This window comes from Penicillium hordei, assembly GCF_028827395.1.
Source record: "Penicillium hordei strain IBT 12815 chromosome Unknown utg000005l_segment0_segment0, whole genome shotgun sequence".
NCBI lineage: Eukaryota > Fungi > Ascomycota > Eurotiomycetes > Eurotiales > Aspergillaceae > Penicillium > Penicillium hordei.
Window position 1 is genome coordinate 3,042,457 of NW_026623146.1, and position 24,499 is coordinate 3,066,955.

Genomic DNA, 24,499 nt, shown 5'->3' on the forward strand with positions numbered 1-24,499 from the left:
ATTCGAGGCATTCACGGGCTGATATTCACTACCTGAATATTATTCACCCCAATAATCAGCCAGTATAGCAAAAGGTGGATTCCCCCATTTGAATGAAAAAGCTGTAGGTGTCATTTTCCCCTCCGCTTTCCTCTCTCCAGTCTCCGTTTATCACTCTAACCTCGCTTTATCAGGAGCAAGATGCGTACTACGTGTCGGAATTAGTTTTACCGAATCAAAGAGTAAGAGTATGCAGGCTTAACTACTGTATGTTGTATATGGTTTGCCATTGCAGCAGGACTTGATGTTGCAATTGGCCAATTATAATGCGCCTCCTACGGGGCACTCAGGTATGGTGAGCGATCTGCACCATGCTCTTACCACCGGTTGGAGTCGCATGCTGGTCAGTAAAGACCAATTTCTAGTGGCAGCAGTCTGGGCTGATCTTGTGTCTCTTGTGCATATTCCACTATGCGGTTCACATAGTTACGATGTGCATAGAATTGTGTTGCGTTGCATGAACGAAAGTTCGAGTTTTCTTAAAATGCCTTCCGATCATCCAACTAAGGCATGGCGGCTCAGGTCACGGTAGTGCACTCGAGATTGAAACCCCGTCAAAAATGTAGCATCACCTATATAGACTGTAAGATACGGAAGGCGAAAGTTTCTCACAGCTCTAAACTAGATTTCTAGATCAATTCCGGGGGAAAACATTGAAGATCGGCTGGCTAAGGATGTAGCAAAACCAGGAAAAATACACGTCTTCCGACTTCTAATCCCATCTTCAATTAAAAGTATTTTGTCAATAGCGAGATGATAAGATGAAAATAGTCAATATATGTGTGACCATTATCGCTCTAGCCCCACAGTGGTCTATACCACTATTCTCTCTAGTCTCCGGCACCCTTTGCTCCCATCTCGCACTTAGAATGGAGTGTCAAAGGCGATGAGAGGTTTTCCTCCTCTTCGGGAACAGGCAAGCAAGGAGTTGAAAATGTTGTCCCTGGGCGACACAGATTACCTAGATTTTTCCGCTCCTCACTTTTCAGAACCCAGTGTTCTTCGCCATCTTTCATATGTTTCTCATATGGAAGTGCAGCCATCCAATCCGACCACTTCCGGACAACTCCTATTGCAAAATCCTTGGGGGTTTCAAACCATTCTACGTGGGATTTGAAACAACCGGGGCACTTTTTCTCGATCCTTCTGTATTGCATCAATTCCAGATGGACCAGAGCTTCAACGCGCGATATATGTGGAATTTGTCGTGCATCAGGTATACTTGTGTCCCCTTTTTCCTCCGGAAAGAAAAGCTGCATGGACTTTTTGCACTGTTTATTCCACTGATCTAGACGGCGGGATACGTTTCCAGATCGTCCAATTTTCAAGTGGCCAAAGTTTGGAGGTTGCCAGAAAATGTATATCAAGCCCTGATATTTGATATCGCTCTTTTGGAGCGGCTTTGTAAGAAGCTTTGCAAGCTCTGCAGATGTTGTTCCCGAGAAGGCTTTACCGACATAAGGTTCGAACGCTTGGATTGGATTGATCAAAGGCGGCTCTATTTGGACAATTTTGTCCACCGTATATTTCAGAGGAGAGGACGGAGATGATTGAGATAGTGCTGCCCGGCCTAGGAGATAAATCCAGTGAAAGACAGCACATAAACGCTCATTCTCCACTGGGAAAATATATTCACAATCTTGGATTATTGAGAGCTGTTGAAACTCCTTTCTCCAGGTTTGAAGCTCTCGAGATGCGACCTTCCGATGTGATGCGCAGAATAGCGCTTCTACCAGCTGTTGAATGACTAGTAGAAGCATGCTAGGTTTGAAGGCGACTAGGCTGTCGAGTTGCGCTGAAATAAGTCTGACAGCACGACGAACTTTACATCTCCGGCCCTGTGTTGTCCAAGCAGGGCATATTCTGTTATTTTCCCCTAAGTGCTGGAGAAATTCAAGCGGTATAATTTTGAGAAGCGATTTTGGAGTGGGATCCATTTCTTTTAGGCTTCGATGCGAAAGTATAGATTCAAGTATAACCGACGGTAAACGACCTTGATCGTCTTCCAACTTCGTTCTCGTGTGCAGCGGAAAGGGTACTTGAGGGCCAAGAAGTATTGTTTTGGGGTCTGAAAACTCCGTGTTGATTTCACTAACAGTTGGCAATTTCCATAACGCAGAGCTTGTCGACCGAAAGCGCTTGGTCTTACTTGATCTGAAGAAAACAGAAAGCAGGCTAATATCCACTGGCGAATGTAGAGCCAGAGCTATAATTTCGCTCATTTCACCAGTAGTTTTGCTAAGACGGAGTACTTCATTGTGTTTCCGCTTGATCGTCGACGTAGAGATATTCACATTTAGAGTCATGGGGCGCGTTTGAACTTTGAGGGCATTGACGCCAGTTTTATTCCTGCATCTCGAAATCGAAGTAGGCGGGGTCTTCGCGGATTCTGTGGCAAGCAAGCCAGAGTTTTTCGTAATGGCTTGATTTGTTGTCATCGTGTTCAACCTAGAGAGGGAAGCATTCTGTAATGTCGGCGATATCTGGGTTTCAGGCACTGTCTCGCAATCGCTGGTGTCCGACGGCAGAATGCCGACAATGTGGCTTGTTAGACCAGATGGAGCGAGCATTTGTGGAACGCAATACCAATATACATGCAGGAATGAGCAAGGCCTCGACGGGACTCTGATCGGTGGTACTTTGAATAGTATTCCTTCCAAAGCCAATTTAAGGGAATAGCGGGGTTATAAATTAATTATGGAAAGAACTCTAGAAATTAGGCCATATTTCTATTTTTGGTTCGAAGGAGTGTGGTATGTTGGTTTCTAGTCCGCATTAGCGTAGGCAAAGATGAGGGGGCGCGCCTTGCTTGCACATGTTTTTATCTTACTCGTAGTTCAAAAGTTCCAAAGCTGTGGCTTGTAACATACTGTGGCTGTGTCGGAAATAGTATATACAGGTTTGTAAATACTTAACTTTGCATACCTCTGTCGAAACAGAAGCATCACTTTATTCATACAAATTGTTTCCAAGCCCTATTCTGAAATGCCCTTTAGCCCTGACTCTCCTTCTTGACAGTTCTCAAGCCCTTCAACAACATTTGAAATAATAGCGTATTGCCTATCTAGAGCATATTACATGCAAACGAGTCAAACAAAATTGGCAGTATAACGGTCAGGCCTATTTTAAGCACAAAAAGTCCTTATGAGAAGTGCAGGGGTCGGTGCCCTGTTGCGAACTAAGGTGCGGGGTCCATTTCCATTCCTAACATCCCGAAAAGAGATGTTGACCATTGGCACAAATGGATTCTACTGAATATGCAAATCGGTGGAATTTGGCAAAGCATCTACACATAAACTTTCTGGGTCCAGTACAGTCTAATGGATGGCCAAGCGCTCACGAGAGGTTGTTCTCGGATGTGCAGAAGCTAGGAAGGCGGAGGTTCGATGAATTTATGGAAAGTATCACTATAGATACCCTTGAAAAGCCCTGGAGGAATGCCACTCGGAACCGTGCTGTGCGTCTCTCGAAGCTAGCCGAGGAATGTATGAGGGGCTTACGGAATGAGAGCACGTGGAGATTCACGATCGAAAACGAAATTATGCATCGGTTCTCAGTAGAGGTCGCTTGGTGAGAAACCCCCCTAGAACGCTCATTTCCGATTCAGAGTACATTTCTAATGAATTCTCAGTATTCAATGCCGCAAAAGACTTTGGGAGTCCGAGATTCCTGCAGCAACGGACATCATCAACTCGCAGGTGGAGTCACTGGAAGCTCGACGTCGCAAACGTAAGCCTTGTCAATGTCTAAGGAGTTGGGGGCAGAATCAGTATGTGCTAGCATCTTCTTGAATTGCTGTTTCTAATCACTGACACCGATAACAGAGATGATGGTGGTATCAATATGCTCTTCTCAAACCGGGCCGAAGCAGCAATAAAACATTATCCTGCATTAGAAATTGCTGCTCAGCCAGGAAGGCTGAAGAAGTACGAAGCCCCTGATCGTGTTTATGGGCTCAAGCAGACTGATAACTTCAAAATACTACTGGATTCCATCGACTCGCGAAGCCTGATGACCTCCACCAGGCGGACACTACGTGAAACTATAGAATACAGTCCATTTAGCCCCGAGGGCGAGCCATTGTTATACCCATTTCTTATCATGGAGGCAAAGCCGAGCAATGGCGCAGGTCGGGCAGAGGTAGACATGCAAACGGCATTCTGCATCAAAAGACTTTTGAAACTGCAGTATGACCTACGAGCGGCGACAGGAGATGACACGCAATGGCCTACGGGTCCACTTGTATGGTTCTTGAATTGGAGAGGGGAGAGTTGGGATGTTTCTGTGGGGTTTCCCGAGACACAGCTGGACATCAATGTAAACCCAGAGATATACTACGTGAGCGATTCTCATTACCGACACACTCAGATCTCAATTACTGCGGACTAAGATATTCTAATATTCTAGACTATTGTTGATTTGTGGCACGGCGATATTTCTGGCTTGGACGGAGCTTTGCAGCTTCTACTCATTGTCGACTATATTTTTGATTGGGCTCGCGACATCTATCGCCCAGCAATATTGGGCGAGTTGGATGTCTTGGCGACAGGCGATATCACGGCACCTGACCCGGACGTCTTTTCCACGATGTCTAGGAGAATATCAAGCTGGATGAATGCCTCAACTGACATCCAAGGAACCCAGGCGTCATTTATTGGCGAACCTCCAGATCTAAATTACTTGAATATTGTTTGTCAGGAAGGCGTTATTCGAGATGCCTCAGTGATTGAATCGCGGTATCTTGGCCTACAAATCACCGAAAATGATGTCGATACATTTTTGCTCTCATTCCCATCTGCCAAGGAGGCAAATATTTGGGTTTCTGATGTCCTAAAATGTCTTTCTGGATCATGGAGAGTAAATGCAGAGACCATTGATGCATTGGAAAGCTTCTGGACTGTGGAGCCTAGGCCGATTCGCGAGAACTTCAAGCGTGACGAGGTTTTTTATCTCAATATGGCCATTCATATGTTTGTATCTGAAATGTGGGAGCCGATCCGACAGCTCACTTGCTTTTCTATCACCGAAAGCGCCTTGCGGGTTATTTTCTACAGAATTGGGCACATTGATGTTCCTGATTTCACACGTCACCCGCAAGTTGGGAGAAACGCCATCGAAAGTCTTCTTGGTCGCATAATGAAACAATCTATTATGGAGAACCTGACTGCAGTTGTCTCTATGCTCTGCATGGCAAGCAACTTCCACAGGAAAGGCAGCAGGAATCAATGCAAGGTGATAGTGACGAGATCCAATGGGGTAGAAGCTGGATTGCGAGTCGACAAGTCATCTCAACTCATACGATCTGTGATCTCTGTCTATGAATCCCACAAGATTGGGCAACGAGAGCCCCAGGACGCTTATATACGCTTTTCACGTCTTCAGTGCCGACAGTTTATTCAACAGAGAGAAGAAGAGATCGCGATATGGCCACACCTTCCTCCTCTGGGCCTTGATCAGAAAAAGAAGGGAGTTTTGGTCAACGGTTTGTATCAGAGTGAAGAATGCCCGAAGCATTGCCTCTACGTTGTCAATGGATACGACGATCTCGAAGATCTACCTGATCTGCTTGATAGAATGTCAAGGGATGGGCCGTATTTTGAGACAATACAATTACGCTCTGGTCAGTGGAACGAAGACAAACTTTGCCATATGAACAGCCCAGTGAAGCCGAAAGGGAAGTGGAGCACAAAGAGGGACTCAGATTCTTTTGCTCGATGGATACAACTTCTAGAAACTGAGCAAACGCAACGAAATTATCGAACAGGGGACAGATCATCCTCGCCCATGGTCCTCTCATCGGATGAAGAAATCGGAATTTGAAGGCCCAGTCCTTATACTTCTTACCCTGGGAGTAGTTTTAGTTCTCCGGCTCGAGAGCAACGATGGGATAGAACGGCAATAGGAACGCTCACAAAAATCCCCCCCTTTTTTTTCTTAATTTCAAGGATACCTCGGGCCAACTTGCGATTTATTTGATCTTTTTACCTCCTTAGTTATTCCGTACTCTTATACTCTATTCCGAAGAAAAGCAGATCGGGAGAAAGGGTCGGGAAAACGAATAGGTTAGATATAAGCACAAGAGAAGTAGGGTCGTGTAGGTTAAGTCCTAGGATATTGATAAGATACACTCTCTACAAATAAATGGTTTGTGAAAGGCCAGAAAGTTTACTAGAGGCAAAGGTAAAGAAATAGAAAAGTGAAACCAAGGAAAAAGAAGAGAAGAGGTAAGATTAACTCCCAGGGAAAAAAGAGGATATCTGAATGTGCACTGAGAATAGATATCCTGGGGCTCACGCTACACCTGGCCGAAACGATGCCGCAATGCAGACCTGAACTGACCCTCGGACTTCTTGGCCTGCCGGATACCTTAGGGAGACCTCTAGGTTACGACCAGTAAGGCGTGCGAGAATATCATACCAGACCACATAAAATCTGTTCCCTGCATTTTCTTCCAGCGGCAATGGGTACTGGTCCATAAGCTCTGTGAGATCTACCACGATCAGTGCAGCAGATTGAGAAACTAACTGAAGTCAGCCAATGATCAAAATTAGATAATGTAATGAGTGAGGGGTTCCTGTAATATACATACTCCCTCTATTCATCTCGTGTTCTAACTGATAGTGGTCCTTGATATCGTTCTTTTCAGAATAAAAGAGCCTTTGCCTGATTTCCAGATCTTGACCTTCTTCGATGATCTGGAAGTATGTTTCCGTGAAAGTTTCGTCAAATTCTACGACGCGACCCTTTTCTAGGTTAATATGGAATGGTTGAAAGATATGGACAAGGTTCATACCTTTTTGATAATCCAATTCAAACAGTTGTCGATGTAATACTTTTCGTCGCATGGGTTAAAGTAGGGAACAATGTTTCGATGTGCCGCAAGCTTTCTGTTTTGTGGTTCAATTTGTAGGATGCCAATGTTTGCAAGGATTCTTCGGCGAGGTCCGTTGCTCTTGTCTATCGCACGATAAACAGCTCCGCCAGAGACAATCGCTTCCCATCCACTGGAAAAATGCCCTCAAGTTAGCTTTTAAGTTGATAAAGAATACCGGTAAGCTGACCTGTCTTTCGGATAGCTCAATTGAAGGCGTTGAAACTTTTCCCCCATGAAGTGTCGGAATGTGTTCGACTGGGAGTAACCACCGACGAAGATAACTTTCTATGAAAGGAAAAAAACTTTTGTTAACTTGTTTCCTAATCAGGGGACAAAGGGGAGCTTACCTGTATGACCAACTTCTTCTTTGCAGAGATATTGAGCTGTTCTTGGATTAAACCCGCGATACCTTTAAGGCTTGGTTGAAACCATTGTTGCACCCCACTCCTAAAACAAACCCATCAATCAGTAATTCAGGGAGAAAAAGATGGAATAAATAAAAGGGGATGTAAAACCTAGAGATCTTGATCATGTTGCTTTCAAAGCTAATGCTGCCCTCGAATCCGCCGAGTAGATTTGGCTCTAATCCGTGGAAGTCGAGATATTCATACCCGTCTAACCCGCGACTAGAATCGAAATTACGCTTCAGCTCTTCCTCAAATTTTCGAAAGACATCGTGAAAAAGTTGATATTGGATTGAAATTCCCTTCTCGGAGAGGACTGCATCAGATTCTGAGTCGGAGTTGAAGCGATCTTGGAGGTCTTTCTCCATGGCCCGGTTGACGCAAGTGGAACCATAATCTGCACCTAATCCAAGCTTCAGCTGAATAACTTTGACTAAAGTATATGGCCCTTACCGGTAGGGGCCATTGCCTCACCCAAGCGAAGTGGATTTTGTGCCTTTACGGTATAAGCGGTGATATCCTTTTGGTAAGGTTAGTCGTCATTGGCAATTACTCCGTTATTTATCTTACCACTGTGCCACCTCCAGCATCGCACACCAAGAATGTTTCTCCTTTCTTTGAAGGCGAATGATTAGTTTGTTTATAACTGATACGACAGGACTGAAGAACCGCATACCTGTAACCGTTTGGTACCGATCATCACGTCAAGGGCAAAGGCTGCAGCTGCCTCGGGCTCATTGATTATGAACAAGTCTAGCGCTTCAGATGGCTGACATAGTGAAGCCTTCACTGCGGCTTCTCTCACTATTTCTTGCATGGACCAAGAGGTTCGCATAGCCCATCCAGCTGGAGTAGCCAGGGAGAATTCCACTGGGCTTGTCTCCCGAAATGTTTCGTGATCCTTCAAATGCTTTTTGGTATAACAGAAGACTTCAACCAAATAGTCTGTAATAACATCTTCCACCGTTTTCCCCAAATGTTTGAGCGTCTCTTTCACCTCGCTTAATGCATCATCCTTTCCCAAATCTAGACCAGGATTTTCCAGTATGAGCTTAGTGAGTCTGATGAGCCTGTTGGAAGCATTCAACGATGTCCCAGTCGAGTGGGCATGCTTCAAGTGCCTGCGTGCCTCATAGCCCCAATGGTATTCATTACTCCCCAGGTAGAACATCTCGCTTGGAACTTCGCCTCTGCTCTGATCCCGACCTGACCCTGGCCAATGAGTGACGGACTTGATTGCATTCCGACCCACGTTGACTGGACGTTTCCCAGACTTGAGCTTGTAGTATGATACTGAGGTCATGGTTGTTCCAAAATCGAGGCCAATAATGAACCTTGGTCCGGGGCCATTTTTGTCGTTCGCGCTGGCAGTTTTCGCGGGGATCGATGGCCGAGGGCTAACCGTGTCACTCCCCGACGTAGTCGGTGTGACTGAGCCTTCATTCGCGTCCTTGATTTGTCGAGCTTGTCTTTTTCGATAGGCTATATCCTGAGATATGTTTCGTTTGGGAGCCATTCTGGTGCGTTGTGGGGTGACCGCAATGGAAGAACGCGAAGAAAATGCGATGACCAGCCCGGCGGCCTCCAATGAACCTCCTCTCATCGGGCAGATTACAAGGCGTTCTCGGGGTTTTCACGCTAGCAGGGTTCTCGTTTCACTAAGAACGCAAGTTGACTGCGCCAGTTGTTGGCCCCCAAAACCGCGCCCTTTCATTCTCATCAGGGGCGAAAAAAGATAAAACTCCTTCTCCATTCATAACTATCTTACAATCATGTCCGTGGCTTGGTCTTAAGCAAAGTATATCATTAGAAAGTCCAATTGTCTTACCGGGGTGGATTATTGACCACGACGGTCGCAGTCCATTGATCAGCAACACAAGGGCTCGCTCGCAGAGCACGTATTTTTCAACATGAATCGTCAGTCACCATATACAAATTCCTCATCCAGGGCAGACTCGGTCAGCTCAGATAGGAAATGGGGGGTATGGCACTGGGATTTCAGCCCAGTGCCACAGCCACGAACTGCAGATCAAGATCCCGCCCTCATCTTGACCAACAAGCGAAGTCGAACTAAACCCACACGGTTTCCGGAGCGTGAGAAATATAGTGGCGAGACATACGAGACCCTCCACCACCAGGAGACACCAAAGAGCCGAAAAATGCCAAATTTGGCGGTAGAGGTAGGGGGCGCTTACGGATACCGATTGCCCTGTGAGGGCACGTTTCGAAGATCAAACCCGCTGATTCTGATTTGAAGATCGAGCCACCCATTCGCAAAAAGAAAGATTTGGTCTGTGAGGCAACCACATTCGGATCAAATCGAAAGGACACCAAGGATAACACTGTTAGTTCAGTATCGGCTATCGAAACCACTGTTTCAAAGGGCAACGACGAGCCATCATGTGAAGTAAAGCTTCTCAAGCATCAGATAGATCTCCTAGCCACGCGGCACAGCCATATGTTGAAAAGTTTGGAAGATCAACTTTTAATCTTGAAAGATGAAAACTCAAAGCTTTACGGACATCTGGAATGGTACCGTAAAATGGAAAAGGCCAAAGCAGACTACTCGGATGAGGATGTGGACCACGTTAAAGAGTTGAACGCGGAGCTTGAGCGAAAAGACAGCGAAATTGGGGAGAAGATCAAACAAAATGAGTGTCTCACAGAACAAGTTAACTCGGCGGAAGGATTGAACAGCATCTTGAAGGACTTCAGATCTGGCCACGTTGTGGCTACAAGATTTGTAGAGGAAATGACCAAACTCGAAACAAACACGTCCAGAGCTGCCCGCGTCTTTGTTCAATGTTTATCTGGCCCTAAGATAGCAGAACTAGGAATGCTGCCAAAAGGAAAGACGAAGCTTGACTTACTGGTCGAAGGTACACTTGGTACAAGGGATCTACTCTCAACTTACCCCAAATCGGCAATGTGTGCCCTTATTTTTGGATTTATTCGAGATCAAGTGTTTCATGCAGGCTGCTGGGCGTCTCTTGCTCAAGAGGGATACATGTTGAGGGGCTATCAAGAGATCATTCATAAAAGCTGTAAGTCTTGAATGGCCACCTCAGACTTCATTACCCCTAATAAAATCAAGTTCCCCAGGGCACCATTGAAGGCTTTCATAGAGCTGCCATTGAGATGATGTTGGAACAAAACCATCAGTTTCGCGATTGCTGGGTTCAATCTCAAGTGGAAAACGTACAATGCACATTTCTAAATCTTTGCAATTCATTTCTCGATGAGAGCAAAGTAAAAGATGCAGAGAAGGACATAAAAGAGGCTTTGAACCGTCTTCTGACGGACGCTTTTTATTTCCGTGCCCGTTGCATACCCCCCTATGGCAGTCACTACGAACTGATACACTTCGAGCCAGGCGATGTATTTGATTCAAATTTTATGGAGGCACGGGGAGTGGATGGCACCCCTGTTTCCGTTTCTGACGGAAAGATCCATCTTATCAGGCTTTGTGTTCATGGGTGCCTGGTTGCTCATGCAATTGAGGTGAATTCGATTGGCGCAGGCTCTGCCAACACGCTCGGCGAAAGCTTCATCTCCACCATGGATGAAGGTATTAGTACTACAGGAGGGGGAATTTTGAAGAGCGAGAAAGCCATTGTATTATTAGGTGATACTCTCGAGCCGTGATCTCCTCAGCACATAGAATTCACCTTCTATTTTCATTTATTTAATCAGTCTTTGAAGTTGGCCAAAACCCCTGGGAAATTAGGGGGTATATCGAGAATGTTTTGGATCGGCGCCACAATCGGAATTGACAGTGATCTCATAAGCTTGACATTAATACGATGAACTACTGGGGCAGCTAATTTGGGTGTTACAATCCAATCTGCTTGGCAACCCAGGGTGCATTTCTCTGGCCATGGTTCCGATATTCAATTTTAGTATTGCCCAATAGATGGTCAATAATGAACAGGGCCAATATTCCACCGGAATCCACCGCGGTCCAACATATCAACTAGCTTACATATATGGCTGCTTTTTAGCAAGCGGTCCCCCGGCTTATTATTAAACACCTTTACTATCTTGTTATCGCGCCTATTCAAGATAGGATCTCTAGGATAAAGTTGCAGAAGCTCCTAGAGGTAGACAATACGGTGAATAGGCTAGATAATAGAGAACAAAAAGCTGTCGACTGGAGTGCAAACCAGGCCACTGCGGCGCGCTGAGGTCGCAGTGGGAGGGTGCGTGAGTGGTAAAAGGTTGGCAGACAGGCGGCCACAAAACGACGTCGCTTACGGCTTTCTGGTCTATGCCGTTATCTAGTTTAAAAGAGTGTTTTGAATGAAATCCACTCTTTTGCTTGCAAGATTTGGCAGGTAATAGAAGCCTTGAATAATTTTAAGTCTCTTAGAAGCTAGGTGATAGGATGGTGGCTGGTTAAGACATTCTCTTTGGAGCATTTGCAAAATTTTCGAGAAGCAGCCTGTTGTGATCAAAAACAGGCCTGAGAAAGAATCGGTATAGGAAGGGAATGACACGTCAGCGGTTCAGGGGCGTGCAGGGTATTCAGGTGTAAATTAGTGGTGTTCAGGTGCCCACAATAGAGCGGCGAGCCGCCCATGCCCGAACCGTGGGCGCTAGGTAACCACGACCTTACATATGCTGTATGTTTTTGTGTTTTCCTTTGACTTGGAAAGTCCCTCTTGCCGCCCTACTCTTCAGTCCCTTCAGCTCATTCACCTGAATGCCCTGAACACCACTATTCTACACCTGAATATCCTGCGTGCCCCTGAACCGCTGACTAGGAGAATCAAACTTGATATCGAATATAAACTCGCTGGAGGTCACCCACCCCATTACTAACTCACCGGCGAGGGGCTTATATGCGGTTAATAGTTTGGTGGGTGCCGCCCGAGTGAGAAATGGGTGAACGCCGTTTTACGGTCGCGCGACCGGGGAGACAAGAGTAAGTGTGCTATAGATAGGGTGAGAACCTTACGGGCCCGGCGCTCACTGTATAGGCCGCCAAGCCAAAGTTTAGTGTTATAGTGTGACGGACAAAATTCGTCCGCGATTGTGCATCAACATCGCCGGGGATGGATGCCATTGCTCAATCCCGGATGATCGCGCATGCTGTCGAGGCACTGCTCTGCATGACAGTTGGAATAGACACCACACCAGCTGCGATTTGACCTCTAGCGTCTCCTTGGCCCCCTTTGAGAAGAGACCCTGGGCGTTCTTACAAATTAAGCATATACTAGAGAATGACCCACCTAAATATGGGCCCTCGCACGGCCTACCCACATCCAGGTTCCAAATAATGCACGACTTCGTCTTGTTGCCGAGTACCAACAGAAATATAGGCCTAGACTTGGATGTGGTGGATTTCATTCCTTAGCTCTGTGTAGCGGTGCGTACACTACGACCGCCACCGGTGATAAGTATAAAGGGCTAGTAGAGAAAAGAACCAACTATGATTCTAAAGGGGTCTAGGGGGCAATAAGCACTCAGTCAACTCCTAAATGGCTTATCTAGCACGTAACTAGGTTATTCTGGCTAGATCTTCACGCAGAGAATGAGATAGATTAATTTCCCCCAAATTCAAGTCTAGCAGGTTGGCCCTATGGCGATCACCCAAATGAACGGCCCGGAGCAGCCCGCTAATCCCGACTCTCCCTACCCTCTAATTGCGTGCTCTTATCGCATAGAAGGGTATACTAAAAATAACTCTAAACCCCCCCCCCGGAGAATGGCTTCATATCCTCTCCTCCTTTTTCTTTTTTTTCTCATATAAAACTTCTGCATCAGTTGTGTATACCGTAATTATTAATAGGATACCGACTACTAGGGTATGTCTACTTCGCCACCGAGTTGCCTTTTGCCTGTCAGGCTTCCCTCCTAACATTCTTGCCCTTACGTCATAGAATCGCCAAGGTGCCTTCAGAACCCATCGTTCTCTATAGAAGTATCTAGGCGGCTACTCTGTTCGCTCTAGCGTATTTATGTATCGATGATCCATTGGTAAAAGTGGACATACCAGGATGTAAGACACCGGCACCTTACATATTTTCCCAATTGCACGAGGTAAGCACAGCCACCGCCTCTTGGCCTTGACCAGACTCCAAGGAGTTAGACTGACTACGCCTCGCAGAGCGCCTACGCTGTGGGGCAGCTACAACAGTAATGTTACTCCATTACCGCCTAGAAACTAGGATTAGGGGGCCGCGAAGATGAAGTTTCGCCTGCGAGTTTCCACATATGTCAGGACTGGACTTTGTATTAGTATTTATATCTAGATAACTATCGGAATGCCCACAGATATACTCTTTCATGACTCTAAACCACACTTCTCAAATCTCAGGCCTACACCTTACCCATGCCATTCACAGCCCAAGAACGGAAGAAGGTTGAAAGACTCAGACGGAAGTACAGAATTGAATTCCGCGGAGAGCTTCCAAGCCATGAATGGCCTGATGTCCACCGTCCGATTTTTACCGCGGTTGATGAGCTAGGAAAGAGGCAATTCGACACCTATGCGGCTTGTACGACAGCTATTGAAGATGCACCATGGACAGCAGAAATAAAGAAATATGCTGATGAACTCTCTGAACGGGCTAAGCGCTGTGCGAGGCGAAATGAATCGACCTGGCGGTTTGCGTGCGAACCTTACGTGTTGGCTCGACTTACTTCAGAAGTCGTATGGTAGGAATTCTAATTCCAACGACCTAAACAAAATGACTTACAGTGGACCCCAGCAAGTTTTGTCGGAAGAGAGTATGGCGTTCGGAAATCGAAGCGACAAGTGAGGGGAACTCGACTATGACAGAAGCCCTGCGTGTTCGGCAGAATAAACGAAAGCCATGTCGATGTTCGCGAGACTTCAGGCTTGGGGATTCGTGAGTTAGGAATTAAGAACACATCACCTGCTAGTCACTGGCACTAACAGGCCGCGCAGAATGGAAGCTATCGGGCTGAATCGGATTTTTGGCCATCGGGAAGATGAACTAATACACCACGATCCAACTATCCAGAAAGAACTACCAAGTGCTACAAAGCCAGATGCGATCTACGGACTTCGACAGACTCGAAACATTGAAAACCTCTTGAACGACACAGCCTGTATAGGTAGACCGGAGGATGATCAGGATATGCTTGTTCATGAGATCCTGGGAGATCCTCCGCTCAGTGAGGAGGGAGATCCAGTGGTGTTCCCATTTCTTCTTCTCGAGGCAAAGTCAGCGAAGTCGGCCGATAGCGATTGGAATTCTATTAAGTTGCAATCCGCGTTTCCGGTGCGGACACTGTTATGCACGCAGGAGTTGTTGAAGAATATGACTGAGCGGCACGCGAAGCGGCACGCTGAGCCATTAGTCTGGTTACTAATGAATAGAGGAGAGGATTGGCGAGTGTCTGTGGCATGCGTATGTAATGGTACAGGCGAGAAACCTGGGACTATTGGTACTACTGAATATGTTCGTTTCAACCTGGGGATCTTGGTCCAAGAGATGTTTCCTGGAGTAAAGGTGGCGCATGCTAATTTTCTCCCAGCAAATTTTTGATCTATGGGGAGGCTCTATTACATCGAGAAATGGGGCATTACAGCTTCTGCTGATTGTCGGTTATGTCTTCGAGTGGGCTCGTGACATTTATCGCGAGGACATATTAAACCAACTCAGGATCGTAGCATCTGGGCAGAATGATTGTGCAAGCATGATTCATCCAGATACCGACATATTTTCCACATTCACGTCAATACATCCTAACATGTCGGATGAAAGCTCTAGAAGCACCCAAGACAGCTATCATCGGGCTCTCAAGGGTTTCGAAGCACTGGACAGCCCGTTGGGGATCATTCGACATGCCACCTTTGTCGAGAGTCAATATCGTTGCTTTTTAGTGACAAGAGACAATGTGACGACAATGCTACAATCAACTCAAGATCAAGCTAGGAAAATCCTCGCCAGACAAATTATCACAAAGTTGCAAGAGATTCCTCTATCAATAAGTTGGGCCTGCCTGGAAATGATGGAGGAGGAGTGGACTGGACGTTCTCGGATGCCACGATCACATCATCTCGATCAAATCAAATTTTATGCTTCAGTGACATATGCTTCATTCCTACTGCCGAACTGGGTGAAGGTTCGGGAATTGACCGTGATCGCCGTTGCTGAAGACGCATTTGAGGATCTCGTTATGGCCTCCATGTACAGCCGACGGCGAGTAACTTGTCAGCCGCCTTTGGTGGGAAATGAATGTGAAATCGAAGTGCTGAAGAACATCATCGCTAAACTTCATGCGGGAAATACGAAACACACCCTCTTCGCTGCCATCCGACGAATTTGCCGGAGAGTAGATGGCGGGGGATCTCGGATTTGTTTGGTGGCTAGCAATTCAACTCCTAGGGATATCGTCCATTACATTTACAACCAGTTCAAGAAAGGGGAACTCGAACCTCAAGAACCATTTTTGAATACATCGAGTTCCTTTGACCAGATACATTTGTCAACTTCATCACTGGAGCCTTTTGACTTTGGTAATCTCAATGTTTCCTCAGACGGGTGTGTTCTGGTCTATGCTCACGGCCACCAACACGATGCTGGACGCCAGATGAGCTCGGTATGCGTCTTTCTCATGGATGGACCACCCGATTTACCAACGCCAGCGATTTTAGGCATGGTAATCAAAAACACGTTTGAGAACCATGATGTCTATCACACCTCGCGAATTCATAGGGTCCCGAACATCCGCGGCTTCGGAAAGGATAAAGCTGGAAAACGGTGGAATATTGAAAAATCTTATGGTATTTTCTCACAAGGATCTGAATTTGTGGATTGGATCCTATCTCTGGGATGCGACCCTCCCGTTCGCCAAGGTTCGTCACGGCCTGGGCTAAGCGCGGATCTCTTTTCGCGCATTCTTTACCCTTGGCAGGAACCTGGATATATAAATTCATTCATCGCGAGGCGGATCTTTCACATTTACAAAATTGTCACTCGGGAGGTTCGATACTGGCGGACTATTGCGAAAGAATGCAAAGATCAGGGGATCGACTGCTGTGATATTTGTGCCGGTGAAGTGGAAATTGGGGCAAATATTTGCAAACAGTGCGGTGTCGAGATCGTCCAAGTAGACGAGTTTTGGTTCAAAAATGCCCTTCTTGGGAGGCAGCCAATTGACTACAGACCCATCGACCCAGACTCTCGAGAATTCGCGCAAAATCTGCGCTTCGATCTGGAATATCATGAAGCAGGCGATATCAATATCAAGTTTGAGAAATATCTCAGTTTTTACGAGGAATTAGATGAGGGATACGATGACTTGCAGGAATTACGAGTGCAAACTAGGAAGTTTGAGAGGATCCAGCTGGAAGCAGAGTGGCCTTCCAGGAAACGAAAAAGATCTAGTGAGATAGGTTCAGAAGCTGACATTGCGGAGTAGATTTAAATCGTGAAATGCCGTTTTCCAAGGAATGAAATGCAATGGTGGAAATTATAATTATTCAAACCGCTGCTGTTTTGAAGGTTGTACACCCCAGAATGTCATTTAGCTTACCCAATGATAGACTTTCTTCACTCTACCTCTACTTCTTCAGTAGCATTTTCTCATTGACATTGAAAATATTCTATTATGCCACAGAGATACAGCTCCTCGAGGCTAATATACCAGTATTCTTATGTTTATTCTGTGAATTAAACGATGCAAGAAAGAGAAGAGAGAAGCATATGATTATGAGGCAATCATCGGAGGAGGGGTGCCTCTCACTATCGGACTTAAAGCCTTTTTATCGGCGATTGCTAATCATGGCTAATTAAGATACCTCTAGGTGTCGGGCCAGCTGAAACTCCAGTGCTGACAGTTTGGATCACACACGCAGATCTAGTTTATGCTGGTTCTCTGATTCGACTAAAACCGAAGAAGCAACGACAACATTATTGTAAGGTGATGAAGGAGAGCCCAGATAGTCACTGGGCCTCTAGAGACGATAATGAGATTTGCTACTTGCTTCAGAGTCAACGGAAGCATGATGGCACTGCGTTAACGATTTCGCCCTTGCATCCGATGTACCAACTGTTACTCAGATCGGTCTGCATAATAGCTAGGCCGGATTATATGCCGGATAAGACCCCTAACATTATCCCATGAGGAACAGGAAATGAAAAGATATGATGGTTAATCACCGTCACTCAGACTCCACCCACATTGATATAAATGTGCCTAGCAATCTTTCAGTCAAGAATCCAACCAACGCACAATTACAGAACTACATAATGCCCAACCACTTATATACAGCGAAAGTTTCAATTGCACTCTACAGATGTGATCACGCTCTGAATAATGCTTTGGATATGTTGCCTTTTTGTAGGGTGGGGTGATATCTATTCTACCAGCAAAATGACACACTGCATACAATCCAATTGCATTCATCATTTGCTTCTCCAAATTCGCGTAAATAACAATAGAAGAAAAAGGGAACCATCCCTATGAACTACCTTGAGTTCTATTTAAGAGGCGCACTACTTCAACTATGCCATGAGTCGAAAAATGCGCATTCAATGCGTTACGACCTAGCATGACTGCTTTGCAGTCGTCAGAAAGCCGTTCACCCGATTTGAAAGCCTGATACCACCGTGTATATAAATGACCCTTCACAACTTGACTGTCACGTCTATAGCAAACAGTCAGGTCATAACTTGGATTAAAAAAAAAAATGCCAGGTTAGAGTGATAAAAGCGGAGAGGAAAAGAAGGCTACTTATCCCTTTTTCTTTAGCTATAATAGAAAAGGTACATTTTGCTACATAGGCTGAAAAGAGTAGGGCGGCAAGAGGGAATTTCCAAGTTAAAAAAAAGAAATTGAAACATACAACAGTGAGGATTCGCTGGTGGTCACCCACCCAACTACTAACTCACCGGCGTGTGGCTTAAGTACGGCTGAGCGGACGGGAAGCCCTGTTTTCCACACCCTATGGTCGTATGTATCAGGTTGATTGTGGAATTGATGGTAAGTGGACGACATGCTGAGCGTCGCATGTCGACAAGTCCACTCGAGGCTGGAACCCACGAAGGAAAATCGACCTAAAAGTTAGAGTAGGAACGAGTTCTTCCAAAAGCTTTAGCAAGGCCAGGGCGGAGGTGGAGGAAATCTGGAGATGCAATATTAAAAAGGAGCCAGAGAATGAATGACTGAAAATTGTTCTGTGGGATGTCCGTGAGTTGGCGAGTGCTACGGACCGGGGTGGAATGTGGCAAACAACAACAGTGAGGCCAAAAATGAAGCGGAATATGAGAAGAAGATAAAGGTAAAACAGAGCTGTGCGAGGCTAACAGCCTGTTAAGAGATTTAAAGTAGAGGCGGCAAGTAGAAAGTCCAAAACGGATGCAATAGCAAAGAGGTTGTAGAAGCTAGCTCCATATCACACTTGGGAAGTGGGATTCCTGCACTTTTCCCTTCCTCGTGTATCTACTTAAATGAACCGGCTAGTTCTGCATGATATGCATCATCGTATCCCCTCCGCAATCCTTTTGATTGAACCCTAAAATAATTGTGCCAAACCGGTTTAGTCCAATATTCAACTATTCACTTGCCAACTTACCAGTATATATGATTCTGTGAAAATTCATGCCCAGTCAGGCGGTATTTATCAGGCCAACGGAAATACGGTGGTTATTTGCAGCTTCCCAAGAACCGGGTTACTTCGAATACAAATGTATTGGAGCCTTTGGATTCCGGAGCACCAGTTCTCATACTTAGGGTCCAATATCCGGGACACACTTGAGTCGCATCGTTTTCATCTATCAGAGAAGTAAGACCCAAGTGTAGACAGTGAAAAATAGGCTCAGCTTTAAAATGAGGATAAGATGAAGAGAAAGATATTTTATACCGAGCAAACACGCCCACATTGTTAGATAAGTCGAGGGATATACGCATCTCATATCGAGCCTTGTAATCAGGTGTTGTAGGCAGCGAGCAACAGTGGCTTAAATGAGGCCTAGTTAACTAATGGCCAGCTGAAACACGGCCATTTGGTTAAGGTCCACCAGTACGGTCAAATGCGAAAGGTCCAATTTTAGTTTCAATGGGCGTAATGGGTGATTTGAGAAGTTTTGTAAGATATTCGACGTCTCGAAATGTCAAGGTAGCACACAGACATAGGTCAGCAATGCCCGCATAACCTGCATAAAACCTCCTCAAAGCTGGGTGCGCTAGTAATTTTACATGGAATTCCTTTCGTGGATAGAGCTTCAAACCCCTTCCGTAATATGCCTAGCCGTGATTATGAAGTCGGAGAAGTAGTTGGCTTCCTGCGATCTTACTGCTATTTACACATAATATAGGGATCCGAATGTCGAAAAGTCGTGGGAATAAACAATTTTTTAAAATCATTCCGAATAGGCCGAAAAATATTTGGCAGCTTAAGGATAGATATGCTTTATCGATTGCGCAAGCTGTTATAGATACTGTGTAGAACTCTATCTTGTAGAGAAAATATTGTAGGGCCTTTTCCTATGGATCCGGGAAGTATAGATGGAATAGGCCACAGCTTTGTTTAGAAAGTATTTCGGATTCTGTTTTTTTTTTTTTTTCGGCTTGGTCGTTGCTTCTCAATTTGGTTGGTCTGAGAAGCGACAGGCATTCGCCAACCATATCTCCAAAATGTCATATCCAGTCCAGCTGCCAACAGATGGCGAGATTCCTCGTAATTGTCAATCCTCTGGCCTGAGGGAGACAGTCTGCTGAGCAATTTTTAGAGCAGCTACATCATTATCTCAGTACGGATACTGGTATTCAAAAGTCTGAGGCTCCGACTTGACGGAAGATATATGAGTTTGGCTTATATCGTGAATGACTGAGAATTCTTCCAAAATAAGTCAAGGGAGAAATTTAACGATCAAATGCCAGCATGAGGTTATATTTATGAGGACTTTCAAAGCCCGGCCCTTGCCCCCAACTGAATTGAGTTGTTTGGTTGGTGCGTGCTTTTATTGTATTAACATTTTGATGAGAATTCTACATAAATATATACAATCATACTACTCGACAACCAAAACCATATATTCAATATATGCATTATACTCGGCCCAATAAGTAGCGCCACATGCTATCATCGCAAAGCAGGGGTAGAAGAGCAGACATAGAACCCTAGATTTAGAAAATGCATATGACTGCCTAGGCATTTAGGAATCTCATCAAGGTTATAACCTGGTACGAATTGAAAGATCGAAAAAAAGCCAGAAAACCAGAATTGAGTGCCTGAGGTGTCGATATTTAGCCTCAGGCAGCAAGGCATCGCGGGGACCTGCCGTCTTCTTGTTTTCTCCTTTTCATCCCTATCGAGGTTAATACAAACCCTGATTCATTCTCCTGGCTCGATTTCTAAGCGCGTGTGATTTGGCCGAAAGGTGTTGAAGGGTCCAAGGAGCTGCTGTCACGCCCCTACTCCGCACGGAGTACGGGACCCATCCCCGCAACCCGCAGCGATGGAGTGAGTGTTAACGGACATTTCCCCAGACAGCTCAGATCTGCGGAGGAAAGCTCCCAAATTACCTGCCAAGTGTAGCTGTTGTCAAGAAGTTTAGGATATTCTCCAGAATAGCCAACTTGTTTTTTTTTTTTTTTTTTCCACATTCCGTTTCTCCCTCACGAATCAAAGGGAGGTTCCCCGATGGTCCGAGGCCTTTGGCGGACCAACTTTATTCACATGCATGTTTCACTGTAACGATACAACCACTCGTTTGTGGATGTAAATGCGGAGCTTACATTGTGATGCCTTGGCTAGGCGAAAACCCCTTCATTCTGGTCATGGGGTTCAAATCTGCACCTTGGCCAGCCTTGGGGACCAGGGCCAAATTTCGGCCATGGGAATTTAAGCCCAAATATCCTATGCGGGGTTTTATAAAGGGAACCACGGCGCCGTCAGACTAGGGGAAATCTGTCAAGCGACAATATTCGAGAAAGGGCATTATGCAGAATCTTTTTCTCTCTGCTCTGACATTCAGTGTCGCCGCTGATGCCTATGGCTCAGGAGCTGCCGGCTGGGATGTGGCTTATTCAAAGGCTAAAACAGCCCTTGTCAAGCTAAACCAGACTGAAAAAGTCGGGATCGCCACTGGCGTCGGTTGGGAAGGAGGGCCATGTGTGGGCAACACCTATGCTGCCAGCTCAATTGACTATCCCTCTTTATGTCTACAGGACTCGCCCTTGGGAATTCGCTTTGCCAATCCTGTGACAGCTTTCCCCGCGGGTATCAACGCCGGAGCAACTTGGGACCGCAGTCTCTTGTATGCGCGCGGTGCTGCAATGGGCGAGGAAGCCAAAGGTCTGGGGGTCCATGTCCAGCTAGGACCAGTCGCTGGACCTCTAGGAAAGAATCCCGATGGCGGTAGAAATTGGGAAGGGTTCTCAGTTGATCCGTATCTAAGTGGCGTTGCTATGGAAGAGACAATCCAGGGTATGCAAGATTCGGGCGTTCAGGCTTGCGCAAAGGTACAGTAGCCTCTACTCTACTGACCTTTTCGTCCATTCTGACCTTGACAAAGCACTGGCTCGGCAACGAGCAAGAACACAACCGCGAAACAATGAGCTCTAACATCGGTGACCGCGCGACGCGTGAGCTTTATGTATGGCCGTTCATGAATGCAGTCAAGGCCAATGTCGCATCTGTCATGTGCTCCTATAACAAATTGAACGAGACCTGGGCCTGTGAGAGTGACGCTCTCTTGAATGACCTAATGAAGGATGAGCTAGGTTTCCCTGGTTACATTATGAGCGACTGGAACGCGCAGCACACTGGTGTCAACAGTGCCTTGGCTGGGCTCGACATGACGATGCCCGGTAGCGACTTCAACAAACCACCCGGCAGCATATTCTGGGGACCGAATCTCGTGCAGGCCGTTGCGGATGGCTCTGTGCCCCAAGCGCGTCTGGATGATATGGCAACGCGTATCCTGGCAGCTTGGTATCTTCTTGACCAAGACCAAGGCTACCCCGATGTGACTTTCAGCTCTTGGAATGGCGGCAAAGCTACTGTCGACGTCACAGGAGACCATGCGACTGTCGCCCGCACCGTTGCCCGTGATTCAATTATCCTATTGAAGAATGAGGAACATGTTTTGCCTCTCCGGACACCCGGAAGCCTGGCAATCATTGGGCAGGATGCTATCGTCGACCCCAATGGTCCCAATGCATGCGCAGATCGCGGCTGCAACAACGGCACGCTAGCTATGGGATGGGGAAGCGGGACATCGGAGTTCCCTGTAAGCAGGCTAATTCCAAGAGATCAATGGCAAACCCGATGAACTGACAATCCCCGCTCTAGTACCTCGTTGGTCCTCTTGATGCAATCCAAGTCCAGGCCAAAAAGGATGGTACGAAAATTATCGAGAGTACGACCGACAGCACTACAGCTGCTGCTTCTGCTGCCGCAGCGGCAGAGACTGCCGTGGTATTCATTAATGCGGACGGTGGCGAAGGGTCAGTCAGACTTGCATCACCATACCTATAATGTATTTGCAAGCACTAACACCCATCCCAGTTATATTACAGTGGAGGGCAACGTTGGCGACAGAAACAATCTCGATCCCTGGCACAACGGAAACGAGCTCGTCAAGTCTGTCGCGGGAGTGAACAAAAATGTCGTCGTGGTCGTGCACAGCGTGGGGCCGGTTATCCTGGAGACCATTCTAGCGCAGCCCTCAGTGAAGGCAATTGTGTGGGCCGGGCTACCAGGGCAGGAAAGCGGAAACGCTCTGGTTGATGTGCTGTATGGCAGCACCTCTCCAAGCGGCAAGCTGCCCTACACGATTGCCAAGCAGTTTTCAGACTACGGGGCTGGCTGGAACAGTGCGCTAGACGACAATTTCGTCGAAGACCTGTTCGTTGATTACCGCCACTTTGACAAGAACGGTATCGCCCCGCGCTACGAGTTTGGTTATGGCTTGTCGTACACGACCTTCAACTACGTTGGACTTGTCGTAAGCATTTCTGCCACGGCTGGAGCATCAAATGGACGCATTGTCCCCGGCGGGGCGGAAGATCTTTTCGAGTCGGTCGGAACTATCTCAGTCACTGTCCAGAACACTGGCGACGTAGCTGGTGCTGAGGTTGCTCAGCTCTATCTTGCTCTTCCGGAGTCCGCCCCAAGCACTCCACCCAAGCAGCTCCGAGGGTTCCAGAAGTTGAATCTCCAACCGGGAGAGTCGGGGACGTCTACATTTGAGCTCACTCGGCGTGACTTGAGCTACTGGGATGTGCAGATGCAGAAGTGGATTTTGCCTAGTGGTACCTTTACTGTCTATGTTGGAGCTTCTAGTCGGGATATTCGTGAGGACGGACAATTTACTGTCGCTCAGTAGTATATCCTTACCCTTTGACGTGTACATATCTCCTGTTGGAGGCCACTGGACCCAAGATGAAATTTTGGATCTCAGAATGTGGAATGTAAACTCTCTTGGTTGAGATTCATGTGTCTTCATTCGTAAGACACAGTGCTGTCGGGCTGTTGTCGCACTGCCACTCGAGACAGGGGTCCGGAAGACAACAAAGAACATAAAGAATGAGCTTTGTAACTGCCATTTCTTTCATTGCGGATGACCATAGTATTGATTGTCTTGTTCAATATATGATAGCCAACATGCATAAATAACCTCTTGCCAGTCCTTCTCGAAGTAGCGAACTATCCTCAATTCGACTTCTACTTACCCCTAGACCCATCTTTAAACATACATTGAATCCATTAATCTCCGAGACCAATGGCTTGGTGGGACAGCTCTTCACCCTACTGGGTCCACAATCTCGTGCCAATCTTCGCACAAGAGACCAATGGATTCCGAGCAGAACTCGTATGCCAGATTGACTTTCTAGTTAATTATCCAGGCCACCAAAATATAGTGAGCCAAAGACTTACTACGACTGCTCGATCGATGCGCAAGATGAAAATGCTAGCGTCAGATATCTCGGTATATTTCCCGAATCATCCATTGATCACTGGCAGACGCCCTGGTTACTTCCAGACTACTTTCCCTCGTGTCTGCGATTTTATTGAAAAGAGTTTGATTGACCTAAGTAGGACTCTAATGAATGACCCGCGTAGTGAGGCGTCTGTTGCTTGGCAGCTGCAGGATATGTTGGATAGTCTGTAGGTTTGGATATTGGGTAGGTCAGTTTCATAGGATTTGGAAATTGTGTCTATAATGGAATTGGGGTTTATTTACTGTGAGTAAAAAGA

General features: G+C 46.3%; 6 protein-coding genes across 6 annotated transcripts; 5 read left to right on the plus strand and 1 right to left on the minus strand.

The window, feature by feature from the left end:
• Positions 1-3,280: 3,280 nt before the first annotated feature.
• N7537_010076 (uncharacterized protein) lies at positions 3,281-5,859 on the plus strand (the record flags this gene model as incomplete). The annotated part of the gene is made up of 4 exons (XM_056901130.1): positions 3,281-3,609; positions 3,671-3,808; positions 3,864-4,377; positions 4,447-5,859. The coding sequence occupies 4 exons, from the start codon at positions 3,281-3,283 to the stop codon at positions 5,857-5,859; spliced, it is 2,394 nt and encodes a 797-aa protein (XP_056749798.1).
• A 470-nt stretch (positions 5,860-6,329) lies between these two features.
• On the minus strand, positions 6,330-8,833 carry N7537_010077 (Hsp70 family protein; the record flags this gene model as incomplete). The annotated part of the gene is made up of 9 exons (XM_056901131.1): positions 6,330-6,559; positions 6,629-6,782; positions 6,833-7,043; positions 7,101-7,198; positions 7,261-7,360; positions 7,429-7,720; positions 7,771-7,837; positions 7,888-7,932; positions 7,994-8,833. 9 exons carry the CDS (start codon positions 8,831-8,833, stop codon positions 6,330-6,332), a joined length of 2,037 nt encoding a protein of 678 aa, XP_056749799.1.
• Positions 8,834-9,227: 394 nt separating this feature from the next.
• Positions 9,228-10,962, plus strand: N7537_010078 (uncharacterized protein; the record flags this gene model as incomplete). Its single annotated transcript, XM_056901132.1, has 3 exons — positions 9,228-9,497; positions 9,575-10,361; positions 10,412-10,962. The coding sequence occupies 3 exons, from the start codon at positions 9,228-9,230 to the stop codon at positions 10,960-10,962; spliced, it is 1,608 nt and encodes a 535-aa protein (XP_056749800.1).
• Positions 10,963-13,651: 2,689 nt separating this feature from the next.
• N7537_010079 (uncharacterized protein) lies at positions 13,652-14,834 on the plus strand (the record flags this gene model as incomplete). The annotated part of the gene is made up of 3 exons (XM_056901133.1): positions 13,652-13,977; positions 14,031-14,171; positions 14,222-14,834. 3 exons carry the CDS (start codon positions 13,652-13,654, stop codon positions 14,832-14,834), a joined length of 1,080 nt encoding a protein of 359 aa, XP_056749801.1.
• A 205-nt stretch (positions 14,835-15,039) lies between these two features.
• On the plus strand, positions 15,040-16,713 carry N7537_010080 (uncharacterized protein; the record flags this gene model as incomplete). Its single annotated transcript, XM_056901134.1, has 1 exon — positions 15,040-16,713. One exon carries the CDS (start codon positions 15,040-15,042, stop codon positions 16,711-16,713), a length of 1,674 nt encoding a protein of 557 aa, XP_056749802.1.
• A 4,524-nt stretch (positions 16,714-21,237) lies between these two features.
• Positions 21,238-23,627, plus strand: N7537_010081 (beta-glucosidase; the record flags this gene model as incomplete). The annotated part of the gene is made up of 4 exons (XM_056901135.1): positions 21,238-21,759; positions 21,813-22,529; positions 22,592-22,746; positions 22,808-23,627. The coding sequence occupies 4 exons, from the start codon at positions 21,238-21,240 to the stop codon at positions 23,625-23,627; spliced, it is 2,214 nt and encodes a 737-aa protein (XP_056749803.1).
• Positions 23,628-24,499: the final 872 nt, after the last annotated feature.